At 45.6% G+C, this 22,055-nt stretch overlaps 1 protein-coding gene across 2 annotated transcripts in view; it reads right to left on the bottom strand.

Moving 5' to 3' along the window:
- Positions 1 to 1,505: 1,505 nt before the first annotated feature.
- Positions 1,506 to 22,055, bottom strand: part of zgc:154055 (uncharacterized protein LOC556036 homolog) — a 21,103-nt gene continuing 553 nt past the window's right edge. Inside the window, exons 2-11 of one of the 2 annotated variants that reach the window (XM_063007488.1) lie at positions 19,096 to 19,137; positions 18,569 to 18,677; positions 16,913 to 17,038; positions 10,252 to 10,425; positions 9,375 to 9,592; positions 7,835 to 7,996; positions 5,995 to 6,136; positions 4,969 to 5,189; positions 3,497 to 3,648; positions 1,506 to 2,498 (exon numbers count right to left, since the gene is read on the bottom strand). In XM_063007488.1, the coding sequence (XP_062863558.1) occupies positions 2,314 to 2,498; positions 3,497 to 3,648; positions 4,969 to 5,189; positions 5,995 to 6,136; positions 7,835 to 7,996; positions 9,375 to 9,592; positions 10,252 to 10,425; positions 16,913 to 17,038; positions 18,569 to 18,677; positions 19,096 to 19,137 (1,531 nt within the window). In that variant the 3' untranslated portion in view covers positions 1,506 to 2,313. The remainder of the gene's footprint in view (positions 2,499 to 3,496; positions 3,649 to 4,968; positions 5,190 to 5,994; positions 6,137 to 7,834; positions 7,997 to 9,374; positions 9,593 to 10,251; positions 10,426 to 16,912; positions 17,039 to 18,568; positions 18,678 to 19,095; positions 19,138 to 22,055) is intronic. The other variant, XM_063007489.1, reaches the window with a different exon arrangement.

The raw sequence follows: 22,055 nt of genomic DNA, 5'->3' as shown, positions 1-22,055 counted from the left end.
GCTGTGAGGTGAAGGCGCTACTCACTGTGCCACCGTGCCGCCTGCTTGTTTGACATCCAATTACAAAACCACAGGCATTAATATGAGAACGTTTCCTCTACTACGACTTGTTTACAATCCATTTATGTTTCCTGATGCAGCTCTATCTCATGATGCTCCCACCATCATACTTCACACAACCCTACATTCTCCAAACATGAGCAGCCAGCTGAAGTATTATCATTCGGTCACTCACTCACTCACTTTCTAAACTGCTTATTTAAATCAGTGTTGCGTGGGTGCTGGAGTGTATCCCAGCTCTAAATGGGTGCAAGGCCCACAGAAACACCCTGGACAGGTGTTAATATGGCAGGAAGGTTTTAGAATTATTAGAAAATAATAAAACGTCTCTCACCTGATTTAATCCCAGTGTCTCGGTGAGAAGATGACCATGACTGAAGTGTTCAGTGTATCAGAGATAATAAAACTGAACCAGGCTGATGGAGGATCAACAGGGTTTAACTCTCAGTATTAAACACACTGCAAATATCGGCTCAATTCCTCATGGGAAATGTAGTTTTTAAAGCCTTATTCTCTCATTGGTCATTGCTTTAACCATTCAAACAGTTACAAAAGGGTAAAAACCTGCTGACCGCTGCTGACCGCTGCTGACCGGGACTTTGTGTGTGTTCAGCTGAGCCGAGCTTTTTTTATTTTTAGCTCTCTGACATAATATATAATGAAAAATAGTGAACATATAGTTCAATAAAATACATTCATATGATTCACTGAGTACTGAAATGTCTTAAACATAAAAAATAACTGTAAAAATAAAAATAGTAATAATAATAATTATTATAATAATGACAATAATAATAAAAACTATAATAATAATTATAATAATGACAATAATAATAAAAACTATAATAATAATATTACTAGTAGAATACTACATAATAATAATAATTGTAATAACAATAATAGTAATAATAATAATAACAACTGTAATAATAATATTACTAGTAGACTACATAATAATAATAATGATAATAATAACAACAATAATAATAACTGTAATAATAATACATTTACTAGTAGAATACTACATAATATTAATTGTAATAATAATAATAATAATTGTAATAATAGTAATACTACTACCACTAATGATAATAAGAATAATTGCAATAATAATAATAGTATTACAGTTAAAACGTAATAATAATAACATTGATAATAATAATACTTCTACTACTATTACTAATAATAATAGTGATAAAAAATAATAGTACTAATAACAACAATTGTAATAATGTTGATTGATAAATAACACCAATGTAAATAATAATAATACTACTGTTACTACAACTACTAATAACGATAATCACAATAATAATAATATTATTAGTGTTATTACTTGATAAAAATACTAATACCAATGATAATAATAATACTTCTACTACTATTACTACAACTACCATTAATAATAGCAGTAAAAATAATAATAATAATAACAACACTACTACTGCTACTAATAATGAACTTGATTTATTTAGTTATTTTTTCTTTATTAATTAAGACATTTCTTAACACTTTCTTATTAATTAATTATTTATTATTATATTAATACAATTATTATCAATGATCAATCTCTTTTTTATTAACCATTTTTTTCATGGTCAGGGTCACAGTGGGTCTGGTCCCACCCAGAGAGGCATAAACACACTCAAAACCATCACATCACAGAGAAACTCAAAACTCCTATTCGCTTACATCCTGGCAAAATTATGCAGTGGGTGTCACTGAGTGTTCTCTCTCTCTCTCGCTCTCTCTCTCTCTCTATATATATATATATATATAAGCTTATCACTTAAGTTCATGACGTAATTCCGTCATTATACCTTGCAACCATTCCTCAATCTTCAGCTGTTCAGTTTCAGTGAGCATGTGCCCACTGTAGCTTCAGATTCTTGTTCTTGGCTGATAGAAGTGGAGGCCGACAGGGTTTTTGGACGGTGTAGCCCATTCCCATCTCTTGTACATTCTGAGATGCTACAGTAGTTACAGCAGTCTTCCTCTCATCTCGATCCAGGGTGGTCATTCTGCTCTGACCACCACCAATCACGCCAGGGTCAAAGTCTGATCTTTATATATTAAAAAGTGTGTGGACACCTGATTATGGATTTATGGTATATTTACAAAAATCAATAAAATTACATAATTAAATACCTTTAAAATACAGTTTACAAACCAGTGTTTTGCCTACTGTCCCAACTCTTTTTGGAATTGGGTGTGTGATTAAGGTTTAATGAGGCAGGATAAGTTTAGCTGAGGTTACAGTATCGTCAGCTCGTCCATGTCGTTCTCTGCAGAGGTGAGAACGTCTCGGTGTGTGAGGAGTTTGTGAAGAGCTTCATCTTCCTCCATCTTTTCTGTTCTGTTCTCTTTCACAATGGACCGGATCTCCTCACGGGCTTCATCCATCATCTGAGCATGCTCGGTCCATCTGAGAAACAGGCCTACACACACACACACACACACACACACACACACACACACACACACACACACACACAGAGTAGGTCAGTAGATTCACTACAAGCAGTGAAGTCATAATTAAACTTTATGTAGCAGTAATTAAGTGGTGCTGCCGGCAGTGTTCATTCATTCATTCATTCATTCACTGATCTGAACACAGTGATAAATCCTGGTCAGAATCATGGTGGGTCTGGCACAATTCGGAAATACTGGGCTATCAGGCTTGTTGGCGCCTCACTTAATTCGTCAGTGCTAAGACTATCAGTACTCAGGTGTGTGAGAGACTTTGATTCTGTGTCCCCTAACTCAGGGTTGATCAAACCCTGGGTCATGAGCCAAACAAAAAAATTTTAACAGGCACACAAACACAAAATGAACTTGTACACATGCGACCCCTTGTGGAGGCTTTATGTTACATATTGTATTTCGTATTGTGTTTCGTTTCCATGTTTGTGTTGCCTGGGTACAAATCATGGACAAAGGGCCTGTTCGAAAATCTAGTGATCTCTCTACACAGCGAATTTTAGGTTCTCCTACACTCCCGAGAAGAGGGCGTGTCTAAATTCTTAAATCCCTTGAAATGCTCCTACTGAGGCGCCTTAATTCTGCTACAAACAAAAACTCCCCTTTTCTCCCAATTTATCGTAGCCTGTTACCTTACCTGTGTGCTCCACCGACCCCTTCTTATCCCCCCTTACTTCGGTGGATTGGAACATGAGGCCGGTCTCTCTCACAGAGAGTCATGCACTGATCTCCACATTCCTCCACTTCTGTACAGGCACCTCGGGCTTCTAACCAGGGTCCTACACAACGTCGAAGACCCTGCCCACTTTTTAGTCCCGTCTTTTCCCACCCAGCAGACTAGTGGCCAATTCTGTCTGCATTGCTGTTCATGCCTGCCCAGCCGACTGGTAGCAGAGCTAAGATTCATGATTGACATGCATGAAAGGCAGAGGTGTAGAATGTTTTGTGGTCTCACCGGTCCACAGCTGGATGGACTGCGGATGAACCGACGGCCAGATGGAGAGCTGGGTGGGTTCGTACAGGGGGTTCAGGAACTGATCTCCATCTGAACAGCGCAGCAGGAACTGGAACAGACAGTGGGTGTTCTCCTTCACCCCAAAAGCGCTTCTAAAATGAGAAAAGAATCGTTCATTTAACAGCAAACACTGAAAATACTCTACATGGTGGGTTATTAGATCTACTATATGGACAAAAGTATGTGGACACCCCTCCTGAGTTTAAGCGCTTGTCACACTCATTGATAACAGTTATTTAAATATAATCATATATTTTATAATTAACAAATTGAGTGCTTCTGACAAGAGAGAAACTTCAGTGATCTGCACATGACTCGGACCTTAATCTTTGGGATGAATTGGAACATCAGTGCCTGACATCACCTTTGAATGAATGGGCACAATTCCCACATACATACGAAAGAACCTTGTGGAACGCCTTTTTTAACTGCCAATGGTTCTGTAATGGTAGTTCCAACAAGCTGTTGGTCAGGTGTCCACATACTTTTGGCCAAATAATGTATAATATACTATAATATGAAGTAAAGGTGCCAAAACTAAACAACGTCAACATACAGTACAGCTGTTGTCAAAAGTTTACAGGCACTAGTTGGAAATGTAAATACGTGGAGGTCCAGTGTTTAGACCAGTGTTTTATGTACTTGTTAATGGGTGCTAGCTCAATTTATATGGGCAGAGAGAAGTTACCAGCTGTAATCAATCGTGATTATAATTTTTTTTTAATAAACTTAAAATAAATTAGTCACAGATAAAGAAGAGTTGCAGAAATTATTGAAACTTCAAGACTGTTCCTTACAAGTGCACACAAACCTTTGACCTCAACTTGATACACGTGGAATTCTATTTTATTTATTTTATTCTGTTCAAATCAATAAAGTTTATTCTTTTTTTCCAACTGTATTTCTATAGATCTCTTTCAATAGATGTATTCGGGACATGTGGGCACCAGAGGGCGCTGTGGGCACCTTTCCCCACTCGTCCCTTGTGTTTATGGAGTTTTTTTTTATTTTTTTTTATTTTAGCTAAATTAAATCTTGCCACAGGCAACATTTTTATGCATAAAACATTTAATTTCCATACATTTAAATAAATAAATAAAATAACAAAATTACATGGTTATTTAAATCGCAAATAAAAGGTTTACGTACAAACAAATCGCTTGTGAACCGAATGAGAAGAGTCGATTCTTCCATTCAAATCATTCAAACAATGAATCGACTCTAATTCAAAATTTGATTCTCGCAAAATCGCAATTCTGTACTAACAGTAAGTCTCTGCCTCTGAATGAATTGGGAGCTTGATGCCCCCGTATGTGCCCCTTTTTACTTTTGACTCTGGGTAAAATAAAATATGTAAAATATGTGCATATGATGTAAAAAAACAAAACAAAACAAAACAAAACAAAACTCACCGTTCGTGTTGGTTGTTGCAGAGGAAGGTCCCATAGTCGGAGGCGTAGGCATCCTGCGCCAGCTGAAGCAGCAATGCCTCGCTAAACTCCAGCGCCAAAGGAAACTGGTGCCAAAGCTGCCACACGCAGTCCAAAAGCAGCAGGAAGGACGGGCATTCTTGTCTGAGACGGGCGTGGGAGTGAGCCGAGTGGGCACAACGATGCCGGAACGGGTGACCTGCCTGGGATAAGGGGGCATAAACGCTGCATTAAGACCAGGAATAAGCTGCTGTTACACAGGACTGGTACACTTTAAGTGTGGTGACCGTTCAGGATGGCAGGATTTTGGAATCTATGAAACTTTTGGGATTTATATCTTCTAATCTGGGCAGTGGCAATGACGTAGCCAACTGTGGCCGGGAGTATGAAAGATGAGCTCTGCTCTCAGGGTGGACGTCTTGGGCACCTGTGACCTCGCCCTGTCGACTTCTGAGTATGATGCTGTGTTAAACATCATTACAGAAGGTGGTGATATGTCTCAGAGGAAGCACATGTTAGCCGCAGACTGCCGATCTAAGAGTCTTGATTGGTTGGTGGAGGTAGGAGGGTGCTTGGGTGGCGCAGTGGTCTAATGTGCACGGCTGTGCCTGGTGGAGGGATGTTGGCAGGGACTGCTACTGCTGCACTATTGCGACCTCTGCTGTCCGGTCGAGGCGCCTGCACCGGTGATGGATGATTTGCATGGTGCGAATCTTCATACGCGATGCAGTTTCTGTGAGACTCCGCCACTAGTGGGGTGTCTGAGGGGGCACATGATAGTCTTAGCTCTCCTCAGCCAGCGCATGGGTGGTGATAGAGTCAACATGTGGTTCCTCCGAGATCTTTTTAACCTGCAGCTCATCAAACGTCATTGGATGTGGGTGCAAACGAGCCCTCTTCTGTATCCAGGAGCTCAGGAAGGGCATATAAGGGCGTGGCAACTAAATCACTAAGGAATAGCCACTCCCACAGGAATTCGGGCGCACCCATTCGTAATCGCTCGCTCACCTGTACCCACTCCCTCTCCAGCAGTCGTAGGAACCCTCGGAACGTTCGGCACTCCGGGTCTAAGATGAGCTGAGCCAGCGTCGTCACCAGCAGGGTGGAATCTGTTCCGTCCGAGCCGTGAACCAACACTGAGTGACCGTCCCTAACACAACACAGAAATTAAACAGGGTGGACAGACTGGAACTGGTCAAAGCTGTCTGCAAGGTCACACTCTTACCCCTTTTTCACCAAAAAAACCATGGTTCTTGAACCGGTTCTGTTCAGGTTTCTCTGAACTTTGGTGTTCTGTAGAGAACCGACGCGCGTTTCCACCAGTTTTTGAGAACCAAGCCTTTGTCATCATCGGTGGGCGTTACTTAACCAAAGTTAAGAGCAGTAATATCATGGTGGAGCGTGTAGATTATGTGCGAGCATTTGTGCTGCTGTTACAGATGTTTGTTTTTATGTAAAAAGCATCAATCTAACAATCAGTGATAAGAAGACGTGACGTGTTTGTCTCAGTTGTTGTTTTCTGTAGTTTATTGACGTGAGAAGAGTTTTGTGCTTCGGTTTCACCACGACTCTTGCCACAGATAGCCGATTTACTCAGCGCTCGACTCGAGCGGTGAAAGATCACTAAAGTTCCACAACACGAACAAACATCTGTGTGAAATAACCATCAAATCTACTCTAAAATACCACGTGTATCTGTGTTTAGCTGGATTTACACGTGTGGTGGTTATGCAGCTCGTGGAGGTGAAAAAGCTTCACGCTTTATATTTTACGTTAAGCGTGTTTCGTTCTGTCCGGGTCACTTTTATCACGTAATATCACACAGTTCATCTTTTTAAAGGCGCTTTGAAAATATCAGCGGCAAACTGGCTCAAAATGTAATCAGGTGAAGTTTAAAAGGTAAAAATGCAGCATTAAGCGCAACATGACGCCCACAGACGGACGTCACGGTTCGGGCTGAATAACCCAGTATTCTGTGGTGCCAGATTGGCCCGCTAGTTCGCTGTCTGGAACCTCTGGAACCGGTTCAAAGTCAAGTTCGGGAACCGGAACGGGCTCCGTGCCGCGTCGGTGGAAAAGGGGTATGTTTGATCATTGTCTGTGGACACTTAAACATTTTCCAGGGACGTCTGTGCACTTTTTAACAAGACGATGCAGAACAATACGCTGTACACATCTCAAAAGCACGGCTGCAAAGAAGAGGAAGAAGAGGGTACGGGTACTGGAGTGGCCTGCCTGCAGTCCTGACCTGTCCCCAGCAGAGAGTGTGTGGAGAATTGAAGTTGAACCCCGTACTGTTGCACCTTAAGACGTGTTTGCAGGAAATACGGGACAAAATAAGACCTGAAACACTAAATCGTGTGGTAAATGCTTAACCGTCCCAACCTTTTTTTTGGAATGTGTTGCAGGCTTTGAAATGCAGGAATGGATGTTTATTTACAAACGAAAACTTGTCTGCAATCAAATAAAAGTCAAAGTAAACATGGTGCCCAGGTGGAGCAGCGGGATTTTCAGCTAGCACACCAGCGCTGGTATTCTGGACCCTCCGAGTTCAAATCTCAGCTCTGCTACCGGTCGGCTGGGCGCCCCCTAGGGGCCACGATCGGCTGTGCCTGCAGCAGACCTTATGGCCCTCATAAGGAACTTATACACATGACACTCATTTCATAACAAGGAACAGGAGACGGGCGGAGACCCACTAGTCTGCTGGGTGAGGAAAGACCGGACTAAAAAGGGGGAAGTACAGGCGAACAAGAAGGGGTCGGTGCCCCCCTCGTCCAATTCTCTGTTAAGACCTGAGCTGTCGATCACAGATCCAGTAAATCCAGCGGACGGATCAGGCGCTTACCTCTCTACACACTCGGCCACCAGCCCGGCGGTGGACAGGGCGCTGTGGACGTGTGAAAGCCATTTAGAGTTCTCCAGCTTACTCAGCCATCGGTCCATGCTATGAGACGAGTCTCCACACGCTTCAACCAGCTTTATTAAGCTCTCCTGCAGCACCTTACCTCTGAAACACACACACACACACACACACACGACTCTCACTGTGGTTCACTACTGCAATCCTAAACCTTCCCTGTTACAAGTAGGATAACGACGATACAGCTAAACTGTTCGACTTTTATAAAACGTGCAATTTATTCATACCAAAAATGAACCTCAGGGTCTCGCTCTACGCAGACGGATTTCCCATCATCCTACACTCCCGAGAAGAGGGCGTGTCAAAATTCTTAGTCGCTTCGTTTCCAGTAAATGTGACCAACCTGTCCAGGGTGTTCCTGCCTTGCGCCCAGTGTTACCCAGTGGAACTGGACCATCTGATAACGTATGTAGCCTTGGTGTTGTCCTGGATAACCAGCTGACCTTCTCTCCTCACATAGCCAACATGACAAGATGGTGCCGGTTCCTCCTCTACAACATCAGGAAGATTCGGCCATTTCTCTCCATGGAAGCTCCTCAGATTCTGGTCCAGTCACTTGTAACCTCACGGTTGGACGACTGCAACTCCCTCCTGGCAGGAGCTCCTATGTCCACTATTAAACCCTTACAGCTCATTCAAAATGCAGCTGCCCGTCTGGTCTTTAACCAACCTAAACACTGCCACATCACCCCACTGCTGCCACATCATCACCCCACTGCTGCCACATCATCACCCCACTGCTGCCTCATCATCACCCCACTGCTGCCACATCATCACCCCACTGCTGCCACATGATCACCCCACTGCTGCCTCATCATCACCCCACTGCTGCCTCATCATCACCCCACTGCTGCCACATCATCACCCCACTGCTGCCACATCACCCCACTGCTGCCACATCATCACCCCACTGCTGCCACATCACCCCACTGCTGCCACATCACCTCACTGCTGCGTTCTCTTCACTGGCTTCCTGTAGCTGCACACATTCAGTTTAAAACACTGATGCTCACCTACAAAGCCAAAAATGGACCCCAAGCTACCTTCAACGTCTAATAAAGCCCCGCTCTGTACCACGCAACCTCCGAGCCACCAGCCTCGCTCGACTCGATCCTCCACCCAGGACTCAAGGAAGACGAGCATCAGCATCAAGGATCTTCTCTTTACCGACACCCAAGTGGTGGAACGAGCTTCACCTGTCTGTCCAAACATCTGAGTCTCTTGCAGTCTTTAACAGACGATTAAAAACCTTCATCACCTCTTTACTAAACACTTAAGCTGACGTGTACTTACTTATTCATTAATTAAAAAAAAAACTTTGGTTCTATCAGGGTTTCAGCAGATTTGTGTTCTTAGACTAGAGTAAGGTAATGTTCACTATGGAAGCTCTTCTGTAAGTCGCTCTGGATAAGAGCATCTGCTAAATGCAGAAAATGTAAACGAGCATAAAGTGACCGACACGTACCTCTCCATATGTCTGTGCAGTCTCCTCCAGGGGCGATAGCAGGATTTAGACTCGAACCCTCCTCCGGTCATGCGCGCCTGCTGAGCTTGCTGGGCGGATCGCAGGTCTACGACGTAACCCAGCTCAGAGTCACAGATCGCCGCCTGGAGCAGGAGCTCGTCCTCCTTACAGCGCCTCCTGTTGGCTCCCGGCAGGGGCTGAGCGCTCCTCATGATGACCTTGGTCCAGACAACAAGGTCACAGTTAGGAGCAATAGCCACATTTTGTGCAGTTTGTGTCGCACTGAATGCAGGCAGATTATCACTTAGAATTAAGGCGCCTTAATAGGCAGGATTTTAGAATCTAGGAATTTAGACACGCCCTCTTCTCGGGAGTGTGGGATGCGTCTGTGAGCTAGGTTTTCAGACAGACCCAATGACGTAGCCGCCTGGGTCTGGGAGTCCAAGAGAGCATAATGAATGTCATCCTGTAATCAGAGTGAGACTTATTATTATTCATTATATTGCATGCACACTTGGCTTGAAGAGGAAGCACATGCTAGCCAGCACACTTAAGTTGGAAGCGCTCGTGCAGTAGGAGCCGCAACCTGTTTAATTTCCTCATTAACAGTCTCAGCTCAGCTCTTAGTACCTCAGTCGTGTAGAAAACGACCAGTAGCACTGATTAAAACATAGTGCTGAACCTCTCAGTGCTATTTATATCCACATTGTTGTTCGTGGGCAGCTGGCATCCGTCGCCGTATTGCACAAGCCCTCGATATTTTTGGGAAAATCCTGTTCCCTCTGCTCCCTGTAGATCCCACATCTGGATTTATTTCTATTTCGAGGCATTAAAGGAAGAGGAAGAGGATCGGTGAGAGATCTAGGGTGGATCTTACCGTGCCGTTGCGATGGTGGCAGTAGCACAGCACGGGAAATCTTCCACCCTGTCGAAAGCGCGCCGCCTTCACCAGCGCATCGTCGTCCACCGCGTGCGGCACGATCACCGTGTCCGGGTACGAAGGGCACACCGAGTAATCCCAGTTCACCTTGCTCAGCCTCCACCGGTCCCACTGCTCAACCAAACACGAAGAGGGAAAACGAGAGACGTCTGATTTGAGTATGATTAAACTGTGTGTGTACTGTAACTCACCAGTCTCTGTGTGTGAGTATGTGTGTGTACATTATCTTACTAGTCTCTCTGTGTGTGAGTGTGGGTATGTTAATGTGTGTGTGTGTGTGTGTACTGCAGCTCACCAGTCTGTGTGTGTGTGTGTGTATATGTTAAGGTGTGTGTGTGTGTGTAGCTTATCTCACCAGTCTGTCTGTGTGTGAGTGTGGGTATGTTAGTGTGTGTGTGTGTGTGTACCGTAGCTCACCAGTCTGTCTGTGTGTGTATATGTTAAGGTGTGTGTGTGTGTGTAGCTTATCTCACCAGTCTCTCTGTGTGTGAGTGTGGGTATGTTAGTGTGTGTGTGTGTGTGTGTACCGTAGCTCACCAGTCTGTCTGTGTGTGAGTGTGGGTATGTGTGTGTGTGTGTGTGTGTGTGTGTGTGTGTGTGTGTACCGTAGCTCACCAGTCTGTCTGTGTGTGAGTGTGGGTATGTTAGTGTGTGTGTGTGTGTGTGTGTGTGTACCGTAGCTCACCAGTCTCTCTGTGTGTGAGTGTGGGTATGTTAGTGTGTGTGTGTGTGTGTGTACCGTAGCTCACCAGTCTGTCTGTGTGTGAGTGTGGGTATGTGTGTGTGTGTGTGTGTGTGTGTGTGTGTGTGTGTGTGTGTACCGTAGCTCACCAGTCTGTCTGTGTGTGAGTGTGGGTATGTTAGTGTGTGTGTGTGTGTGTGTACCGTAGCTCACCAGTCTGTCTGTGTGTGAGTGTGGGTATGTTAGTGTGTGTGTGTGTGTGTGTGTACCGTAGCTCACCAGTCTGTCTGTGTGTGAGTGTGGGTATGTTAGTGTGTGTGTGTGTGTGTGTGTGTGTGTGTGTGTGTGTGTACCGTAGCTCACCAGTCTGTCTGTGTGTGTATATGTTAAGGTGTGTGTGTGTGTGTGTGTAGCTTATCTCACCAGTCTGTCTGTGTGTGTATATGTTAAGGTGTGTGTGTGTGTGTGTGTGTGTACTGCAGCTCACCAGTCTGTGTGTGTGTGTGTATATGTTAAGGTGTGTGTGTGTGTAGCTTATCTCACCAGTCTCTCTGTGTGTGAGTGTGGGTATGTTAGTGTGTGTGTGTGTGTGTACCGTAGCTCACCAGTCTGTCTGTGTGTGAGTGTGGGTATGTTAGTGTGTGTGTGTGTGTGTGTACCGTAGCTCACCAGTCTCTCTGTGTGTGTATATGTTAAGGTGTGTGTGTGTGTGTAGCTTATCTCACCAGTCTGTCTGTGTGTGAGTGTGGGTATGTTAGTGTGTGTGTGTGTGTGTGTGTGTGTACCGTAGCTCACCAGTCTCTCTGTGTGTGTATATGTTAAGGTGTGTGTGTGTGTAGCTTATCTCACCAGTCTGTCTGTGTGTGAGTGTGGGTATGTTAGTGTGTGTGTGTGTGTGTGTGTGTACCGTAGCTCACCAGTCTCTCTGTGTGTGTATATGTTAAGGTGTGTGTGTGTGTAGCTTATCTCACCAGTCTGTCTGTGTGTGAGTGTGGGTATGTTAGTGTGTGTGTGTGTGTGTGTGTGTACCGTAGCTCACCAGTCTCTCTGTGTGTGTATATGTTAAGGTGTGTGTGTGTGTAGCTTATCTCACCAGTCTGTCTGTGTGTGAGTGTGGGTATGTTAGTGTGTGTGTGTGTGTGTGTGTGTGTACCGTAGCTCACCAGTCTGTCTGTGTGTGTATATGTTAAGGTGTGTGTGTGTGTGTAGCTTATCTCACCAGTCTGTCTGTGTGTGAGTGTGGGTATGTTAGTGTGTGTGTGTGTGTGTGTGTGTACCGTAGCTCACCAGTCTGTCTGTGTGTGTATATGTTAAGGTGTGTGTGTGTGTGTAGCTTATCTCACCAGTCTGTCTGTGTGTGAGTGTGGGTATGTTAGTGTGTGTGTGTGTGTGTGTGTACCGTAGCTCACCAGTCTGTCTGTGTGTGTATATGTTAAGGTGTGTGTGTGTGTGTAGCTTATCTCACCAGTCTGTCTGTGTGTGAGTGTGGGTATGTTAGTGTGTGTGTGTGTGTGTGTGTGTGTACCGTAGCTCACCAGTCTGTCTGTGTGTGTATATGTTAAGGTGTGTGTGTGTGTGTAGCTTATCTCACCAGTCTGTCTGTGTGTGTGAGTAAGATTTGAGTATGATTAACTCTCTGAAATGTTTTCACTTTTTGATACAGCGGTACCTTGAAACTGGACGTCAGTCGGTTCTGGGAGTGGTGTTGAGTTTTAAAGACGTTGAGTTTTAAGGTATTTTTTCCCATAAGGATGTTTGGGGAACCTGTTAATGCGTTCCATTGGTCAGTGAAAATGAATACATGAATGCATGGATGGTGGTGCCGTGATGATGAGGCGTGTTTGTGTATCGTTACAGAGTGAAAGAGAGAGAGGCTTGATAAAAACAGGACAGACATGAATCAGAAATGGAACAGAGAAGGTCAAAGGTCACGAGGTCAAAAACTTCATCGTTTCTAAATATATAGTTTGTGTTTAACTGATCTGTTCCTCAGTGAATGACTAGAGTAACAGCATAACTTTCACCATAAATACACTTACAGCAGAACAGCAGAGTGTGCTCACACACACACACACACACTTCATTTCCTGTGTGTCTGTTGAGCTCAACAGAATCCATTCACTTCCTGTGCCAAGCAACTGTTTCCTGTTTGTCTTCTTTAAAAAGGTTATGAAACCAGGTCCTAATATAGACCCACAAAATTACTGACTGTGTGTATATACACCGATCAGCCATAACATTAAAACCACCTCCTTGTTTCTACACTCACTGTCCATTTTATCAGCTCCACTTACCATATAGAAGCACTTTGTAGTTCTACAATTACTGACTGTAGTCCATCTGTTTCGGGTGGTGGATCATTCTCAGCACTGCAGTGACACTGACATGGTGGTGGTGTGTTAGTGTGTGTTGTGCTGGTATGAGTGGATCAGACACAGCAGCGCTGCTAGAGGTTTTAAACACCGTGTCCACTCACTGTCCACTCTATTAGACACTCCTACCTAGTCGGTCCACCTTGTAGATGTAAAGTCAGAGACGATCGCTCATCTATTGCTGCTGTTTGAGTCGCTCATCTTCTAGACCTTCATCAGTGGTCACAGAACGCTGCCCACGGGGCGCTGTCGGCTGGATATTTTTGGGTGGTGGACGATTCTCAGTCCAGCCAAGTGACAGTGAGGTGTTTAAAAACTCCAGCAGCGCTGCTGTGTCAGATCCACTCATACCAGCACAACACACACTAACACACCACCACCATGTCTGAGAATGATCCACCACCCAAATAATACCTGCCCTGTGGGGGTCCTGACCATTGAAGAACAGCATGAAAGCAGGTTAAAAAGGTAAGTAGAGAAACAGATGGACTACAGTCAGTAATTGTAGAACTACAAAGTGCTCTCTGTGTGTGTGTGTATACTGTAGCTCACCTGTCTCTCTGTGTGTGTGTGTGTGCGTGTGTGTGTATTTTAGTGTGTGTGTACTGTAACTCACCTGTCTCTCTGTGTGTGTGTGTGTGTGTGTGTGTGTGTGTATTTTAGTGTGTGTGTACTGTAACTCACCTGTCTCTCTGTGTGTGTGTGTGTGTGTGTGTGTGTATTTTAGTGTGTGTGTACTGTAACTCACCTGTCTCTGTGTGTGTGTATTTTGGTGTGTGTTAGTGTGTGAGTGTGTGTGTGTGTGTGTACTGTAGCTCACCAGTCTCTCTGTGTGTGTGTGTGTGTGTGTGTACTGTAGCTCACCAGTCTCTCTGTGTGTGTGTGTGTGTGTGTGTACTGTAGCTCACCAGTCTCTCTGTGTGTGTGTGTGTGTGTGTGTGTACTGTAGCTCACCAGTCTCTCTGTGTGTGTGTGTGTGTGTGTGTGTGTGTGTGTACTGTAGCTCACCAGTCTCTCTGTGTGTGTGTGTGTACTGTAGCTCACCAGTCTCTGTGTGTGTGTGTGTGTGTGTGTGTACTGTAGCTCACCAGTCTCTGTGTGTGTGTGTGTGTGTGTGTGTACTGTAGCTCACCAGTCTCTCTGTGTGTGTGTGTGTGTGTACTGTAGCTCACCAGTCTCTGTGTGTGTGTGTGTGTACTGTAGCTCACCAGTCTCTGTGTGTGTGTGTGTACTGTAGCTCACCAGTCTCTCTGTGTGTGTGTGTGTGTGTGTGTGTGTACTGTAGCTCACCAGTCTCTCTCTCTGTGTGTGTGTGTGTACTGTAGCTCACCAGTCTCTCTGTGTGTGTGTATGTGTACTGTAGCTCACCAGTCTCTGTGTGTGTGTGTGTGTGTGTGTGTGTGTGTACTGTAGCTCACCAGTCTCTCTCTGTGTGTGTATGTGTGTGTGTGTGTGTGTGTGTGTACTGTAGCTCACCAGTCTCTGTGTGTGTGTGTGTGTACTGTAGCTCACCAGTCTGTGTGTGTGTGTGTGTGTGTGTGTACTGTAGCTCACCAGTCTCTGTGTGTGTGTGTGTGTGTGTGTTTTGAGGGTGTGTACTGTAGCTCACCAGTCTCTGTGTGTGTGTTTGTGTGTGTACTGTAGCTCACCAGTCTCTGTGTGTGTGTGTGTGTTGAGGGTGTGTACTGTAGCTCACCAGTCTCTGTGTGTGTGTGTGTGTGTGTGTGTGTATGTACTGTAGCTCACCAGTCTCTCTCTCTGTGTGTGTGTGTGTGTGTGTGTTGAGCGTGTGTACTGTAGCTCACCAGTCTCTGTGTGTGTGTGTGTGTTGAGGGTGTGTACTGTAGCTCACCAGTCTGTGTGTGTGTGTGTGTTGAGGGTGTGTACTGTAGCTCACCAGTCTCTGTGTGTGTGTGTGTGTTGAGGGTGTGTACTGTAGCTCACCAGTCTCTCTGTGTGTGTGTGTGTTGAGGGTGTGTACTGTAGCTCACCAGTCTCTCTGTGTGTGTGTGTGTTGAGGGTGTGTACTGTAGCTCACCAGTCTCTCTGTGTGTGTGTGTGTTGAGGGTGTGTACTGTAGCTCACCAGTCTCTGTGTGTGTGTGTGTGTGTTGAGGGTGTGTACTGTAGCTCACCAGTCTCTGTGTGTGTGTGTGTGTTGAGGGTGTGTACTGTAGCTCACCAGTCTCTGTGTGTGTGTGTGTGTGTGTGTGTGTACTGTAGCTCACCAGTCTCTCTGTGTGTGTGTGTGTGTGTGTGTGTGTGTGTACTGTAGCTCACCAGTCTCTCTGTGTGTGTGTGTGTACTGTAGCTCACCAGTCTCTGTGTGTGTGTGTGTGTGTGTGTGTACTGTAGCTCACCAGTCTCTGTGTGTGTGTGTGTGTGTGTGTGTACTGTAGCTCACCAGTCTCTCTGTGTGTGTGTGTGTGTGTACTGTAGCTCACCAGTCTCTGTGTGTGTGTGTGTGTACTGTAGCTCACCAGTCTCTGTGTGTGTGTGTGTACTGTAGCTCACCAGTCTCTCTGTGTGTGTGTGTGTGTGTGTGTGTGTACTGTAGCTCACCAGTCTCTCTCTCTGTGTGTGTGTGTGTACTGTAGCTCACCAGTCTCTCTGTGTGTGTGTATGTGTACTGTAGCTCACCAGTCTCTGTGTGTGTGTGTGTGTGTGTGTGTGTGTACTGTAGCTCACCAGTCTCTCTCTGTGTGTGTATGTGTGTGTGTGTGTGTGTGTGTGTACTGTAGCTCACCAGTCTCTGTGTGTGTGTGTGTGTACTGTAGCTCACCAGTCTGTGTGTGTGTGTGTGTGTGTGTGTACTGTAGCTCACCAGTCTCTGTGTGTGTGTGTGTGTGTGTTTTGAGGGTGTGTACTGTAGCTCACCAGTCTCTGTGTGTGTGTTTGTGTGTGTACTGTAGCTCACCAGTCTCTGTGTGTGTGTGTGTGTTGAGGGTGTGTACTGTAGCTCACCAGTCTCTGTGTGTGTGTGTGTGTGTGTGTGTGTATGTACTGTAGCTCACCAGTCTCTCTCTCTGTGTGTGTGTGTGTGTGTGTGTTGAGCGTGTGTACTGTAGCTCACCAGTCTCTGTGTGTGTGTGTGTGTTGAGGGTGTGTACTGTAGCTCACCAGTCTGTGTGTGTGTGTGTGTTGAGGGTGTGTACTGTAGCTCACCAGTCTCTGTGTGTGTGTGTGTGTTGAGGGTGTGTACTGTAGCTCACCAGTCTCTCTGTGTGTGTGTGTGTTGAGGGTGTGTACTGTAGCTCACCAGTCTCTCTGTGTGTGTGTGTGTTGAGGGTGTGTACTGTAGCTCACCAGTCTCTCTGTGTGTGTGTGTGTTGAGGGTGTGTACTGTAGCTCACCAGTCTCTCTGTGTGTGTGTGTGTTGAGGGTGTGTACTGTAGCTCACCAGTCTCTGTGTGTGTGTGTGTGTGTTGAGGGTGTGTACTGTAGCTCACCAGTCTCTGTGTGTGTGTGTGTGTTGAGGGTGTGTACTGTAGCTCACCAGTCTCTGTGTGTGTGTGTGTGTGTTGAGGGTGTGTACTGTAGCTCACCAGTCTCTCTGTGTGTGTGTAGTCCTTTTCCGGAGAGGATAAACCCCAGGATTCACCCAGCCTGAGTCCCTGTGGCCGGTAGAAGAACGGGTACATTTCTGTAACACTCTCCAGAGAGGAAAGAGCCTGACCACACACACACACACACACACACACACACACATACATTTTTCAGCAGCATTCAGCAGTCAGCAGACACTTTTATCAGGGCAACTTACAGTCTTAGCAATTAAGGGTTAAGGGCAACCTGGCAGTGGTGGGGCTTGAACCGGCAACCTTCTGATTACTGGACCTTAACCGCTAAGCTACAACTGCCCACACACAGTCTGTTCTCGGAGGCCCTTAACCCTTAATTAAACTCTGTAAACAAATGTGGGTTCTCGATTTAGGTACTGGAGAAGTAATCAGAAGGTTCCTGGTTCAAGCACCACTATCACCAAGCTGCCATTGTTGGGCCCCAGTGCAAGGCCCTTAACCCCTTAAATGCTCAAACTGTGTCAGTCACAACTGTAAGTGGGAATGAAATGAATAAAACGTTTGTATACATGTATGTTAGTATGTAAATAACGATTTGAGTGCAGTGGTAGGTCAGTCGGTAGGGTATTAAACTAATAATAATAATAATAATAATAATAATAATAAGGTTGCTGGTTCAAGCCTCACCACTGCCAAGTTGCTACTATTGGGCCCTTGAGCAAGGCCCTTAACTTTCAACTGCTTGCATTGTACATAGATGCTTTTGTCCAAAGGTTATGAATGTGACTGGAAACAATGTAAGTAATTGTACGGGCAGTTGTAGCCTAGCGGTTTGGGTACTGGACTAGTAATCAGAAGGTTGCCAGTTCAAACCCCACCACTGCCAGGCTGCCCTTAACCCTCAAGTGCTTAGACTGTATACTGTAAGTCGCTTTGGATAAAAGCGTCTTCTAAATGATGAAAATGTAAGTCCTTTAGAGTTAGGGGCCTTGCTCAGGGGCCCAACAGTGGCAACCTGGTGGTGGGGCTTGCCCAACAGTCCAGCATATTAACCGCTAAGTTACCACTGTCGTAACCTTTGACCATTCACACAAATTTCCTCTTAACTGTACATTGTACATAGTCACAACTGTAAGTCGCTTTGGATAAAAGCGTCCACCAGCTGTCCAGATAACAGCTGTAAAACAGCTGTTTAAATATGTAAAATATGATCTGGGTATGAATCCATCCTTGCAGATCACGTACACCCGTACACGCTGACCATCTTCCCTGGGCCGGATGGGATCCTCCAGCGAGACGATACGACACGTCACATGACTACAAATGTCCCACATTGGTTGGAAGAGCATGACCACGACTTCTCCAGACTTGAACCCAGTTAAGCATTTGTGGGAGCACCTCGATGGTGGCGTCGGCTCTATGGATCCTCCACCACGCCCCTTCCAGCAGCTGTGTGATGCACTGCAGTCAGCATGGCTCCAGATACCTGAGAGAACCTACCAGGACCTGACTGAGTCTCTCCCAGCCCGTCCAGCTGCTGTCCGTGCTGCACACGCCGCTTACTCTGGATATTAGCTGGTGGTCATAATTATGTGACTCGACCGTGACTGACACACAAATTCAGGATGAAACGAATAATTCTTTATTATTATTTATTTAAATTGCTCTTAGTTTTAGTACCTCGATGGAGCTGGCGATGTTCAGGCACTCCTCCATGCCGGGAATGTCCAGCTGGAGGATGCGCAGGTCCTTACACTTGATAACGATGGTCCCAGACGAGCCAGTTACTCTGCGCACACACACACACACGCACTTCAGATATCATATACTGTTGTTTGGTTTCACAATGAGCAGAACGTGTCGGTATGAGGAAGCAGTAACGCTGACATGAAAGCGCGGCCACGTTGACTGCAGCGGTGTTTTCCTGACCTACTCAACATGCTCTTGCAAGAACAGCAGGAAACTGTGGTGTGTGTGTGTGTGTTGGTGTGTGTGTGTGTTGGTGTGTGTGTGTGTTTCTTTCTTACACATGAGTAAACACACAACACAAAAAGAAATGCGACGCTGTTCAGGCACGTGAAGCGAGAAGAATGCGATGCAAGCACAGATTACACGGCCGTGCAGACGTAAGCGGCCCTTCGATACCGCGAGCCGTTCTGCTTGCGATTTGGGACGCAGCCGCAGCGGTGATTAGTGCTGACTCGAACCTTTGCTTTCGGAGCTGCGGGTACTCTAGTAGATTCTCCACGCTGATACAGAAAAAGAAAGTGAGAAGTTCAGACTGTTAGTGATTGACTTTAGTTAGACTGACTGTGTTTATTAATAGGCACATGGAACAGTCGTCTCGTTCCAAGGGAAGGAAAAAACCCAAACGGTCACCTTATGCTCGAGAGGAAATTTGTGTGAATGGTCAAAGGTCACGACAGTGGTAACTTAGCGGTTAATATGCTGGACTGTTGGTCAAGCCCCACCGCCAAGCGGGCCACTCTAACTCTAAATGACTTACATTTACATTTTCAGCATTTAGCAGATGCTTTTATCCAAAGCGACTTACATTATACAGTCTAAGCTCTTGAGGGTTAGGGGCCTTGCTCAAGGGCCCGGCAGTGGGAGCCTGGCAGTGGTGGGGCTTGAACTGGCAACCTTCTGATTACTAGTCCAGTACCTTAACCGCTAGGCTACAACTGACCTTACAATTACTTACATTGTTTCCAGTCACATTCATAACCTTTGGACAAAAGCATCTATAAACCAAGAACCCACAAAAACTTAGAAGCTGCTGGAACACAAGAGACACTGTCCACGGTCAGACAAGCTTTACGCAAACAAAACCCCCCGCCCTAATCTGGCACCTGAAAGCCTGGCGTCCGTTCCAGCTAATTCCCAGAGTAAGGGACATGTGCAGCAGGTGGGTTTGCATCACCTTGTAGAAAAATGCTGGACGTCCCTGGAAAAGACGACGTCTTGAAAGCAGCAACATGTTGCTCTAACATCTCAATGTACTTTTCTGTATTAATGCTGCATCACAGAATGTAAATGACCTTTACCAAGGGCACTGACATGCCCCCATACCATGACAGACCCTGGTACTGACACACACCCCCATACCATGACAGACCCTGGTACTGACACACCCCCATACCATGACAGACCCTGGTACTGACACACCCCCATACCATGACAGACCCTGGTACTGACACACACCCCCATACCATGACAGACCCTGGTACTGACACACCCCCATACCATGACAGACCCTGGTACTGACACGCCCCCATATCATGACAGACCCTGGTACTGACACACCCCCATACCATGACAGACCCTGGTACTGACACACCCCCATACCATGACACACCCTGGTACTGACACACACCCCCATACCATGACAGACCCTGGTACTGACACACCCCCATACCATGACAGACCCTGGTACTGACACGCCCCCATATCATGACAGACCCTGGTACTGACACACGGCGTCCATTTTTTTCAAAAAAAGACCTGGAATGCTGAATTATCTGACCACAATACACGTTTCCACTGTGTGATGGTCCATCCTAGATGCCTCCGAGCCCAGATAAGTCGACGCCTCTTCTGGACATGGTTAACATAAGGCTTCTTTTTTGCACAGTAAAGTGTTAAGTATCATTTGTGCAGTAACTCTGTATTGTAGAGCTGATAAAGGTTTGATAAACTAATCCCTCACCCATGTGGTTATATCAGCTAGTGTTGAGTGGAGGTTCTTGATGCGGCGCCGTCTGAGGGATGGAAGATCACGAGCGTTCAGATTAAGCTCGCACCCTCGACCTTTACACACTGAAATTCCTCCTGATTCCTTGAACGGTTAAATGATATTCTGCACTGTAGCGGGAGAACATGCAAATCCCTTCTGATCTTTCTTTGAGATTCATTGTTTTTAATCATTTCAATCATTTTTTCACACATTTGTGGACAAACTGGATCCTCTGATCATCTTTACTCATTAGAAACTCGGCCGATCTAAAGGGGTTGAATATTTTTTCTCACTCTATATGAAGTGTTTAAGCAGCTAAATGAACAGGACGTGTCGCTCAGGTCTGTGGTTAATCATTCAGTGAAAAGTCCAGCCAAAATAAACAAACCTCCACCTGACCGACTGATAATAATATTAAACAAAAAACGTGAACTGGAACCACCCAAAAAGTATGTGGACACCTGAACCACGAGCCGTGGGCATTAATCTAAAGTCACCCCTTACTTCGTTTGCATCTATACCAGCCTCCACTTATCTGGCAGGGCTTTCCACATGCTTTTGGAGTGTGCCTGTTGGAACTTGTGCTCGTTCCGTCAATAAAAAACCCCCCTGAAGTCAGGCACTAATGATCGACATGATCTGGCTTGTGATTGAGGTTCTAATTCATCCCAAAGGTGTTGACTCCACACCAGACTCAACAAACAGGGGCACAGCCATGCAGGACCAGAGGACGACCTTCCCCAAACTATTGTCACAATGATATGATAGACTGGATAGCAGTAGGTGTGTCTGAAACACACTGGGTAAGATTGTGCTGGACATCAATTCATCACATGGCATCACACACTCGCACATCCAGAGACAATTTTCCACAGTAAATCCACCTACTGCAAGGTTCCGGGAGGTTGGAGAAACCCTGAGTAGCCAGAGAAAACAGGGAGAACATGCAAAATGCATCACAGTGACCAGAGGTACTCATCTAGTTATGTGCCCCTCATTTCATTTGCATCTATACCAGCCTCCACTTATCTGGCAGGGCTTTCCACATGATTTTGGAGTGTGTCTGTTGGAACTTGTGCCTGTTCAGTAAAAAAGAAGGGCACAGCCATGCAGGACCAGAGGACGACCTTCCCCAAACTATTGTCACAATGATATGATAGACTGGATAGCAGTAGGTGTGACTGAAACACACTGTGCTGGGCACCGATTCATCACATGGCATCACAGGGCATCAGACACTTGCACATCTGGAGACAATTTAGCACAGCCAATCCACCTACTGCAGGGTTCCGGGAGGTTGGAGAAACATTGAGTAGCCAGAGAAAACAGGGAGAACATGCAAAATGCATCACAGTGACCAGAGATGAGGACCAAACCCAGGTCCGCAAGAACTCATCTAGATATGACCCACCAACTCTACCAGAACTTCCA

Source organism: Trichomycterus rosablanca, chromosome 13, assembly GCF_030014385.1.
Source record: "Trichomycterus rosablanca isolate fTriRos1 chromosome 13, fTriRos1.hap1, whole genome shotgun sequence".
Taxonomy (NCBI): Eukaryota; Metazoa; Chordata; class Actinopteri; order Siluriformes; family Trichomycteridae; genus Trichomycterus; species Trichomycterus rosablanca.
Note: the sequence above shows the minus strand (reverse complement) of the source record. Positions and strands in the feature narration are given on the sequence as shown.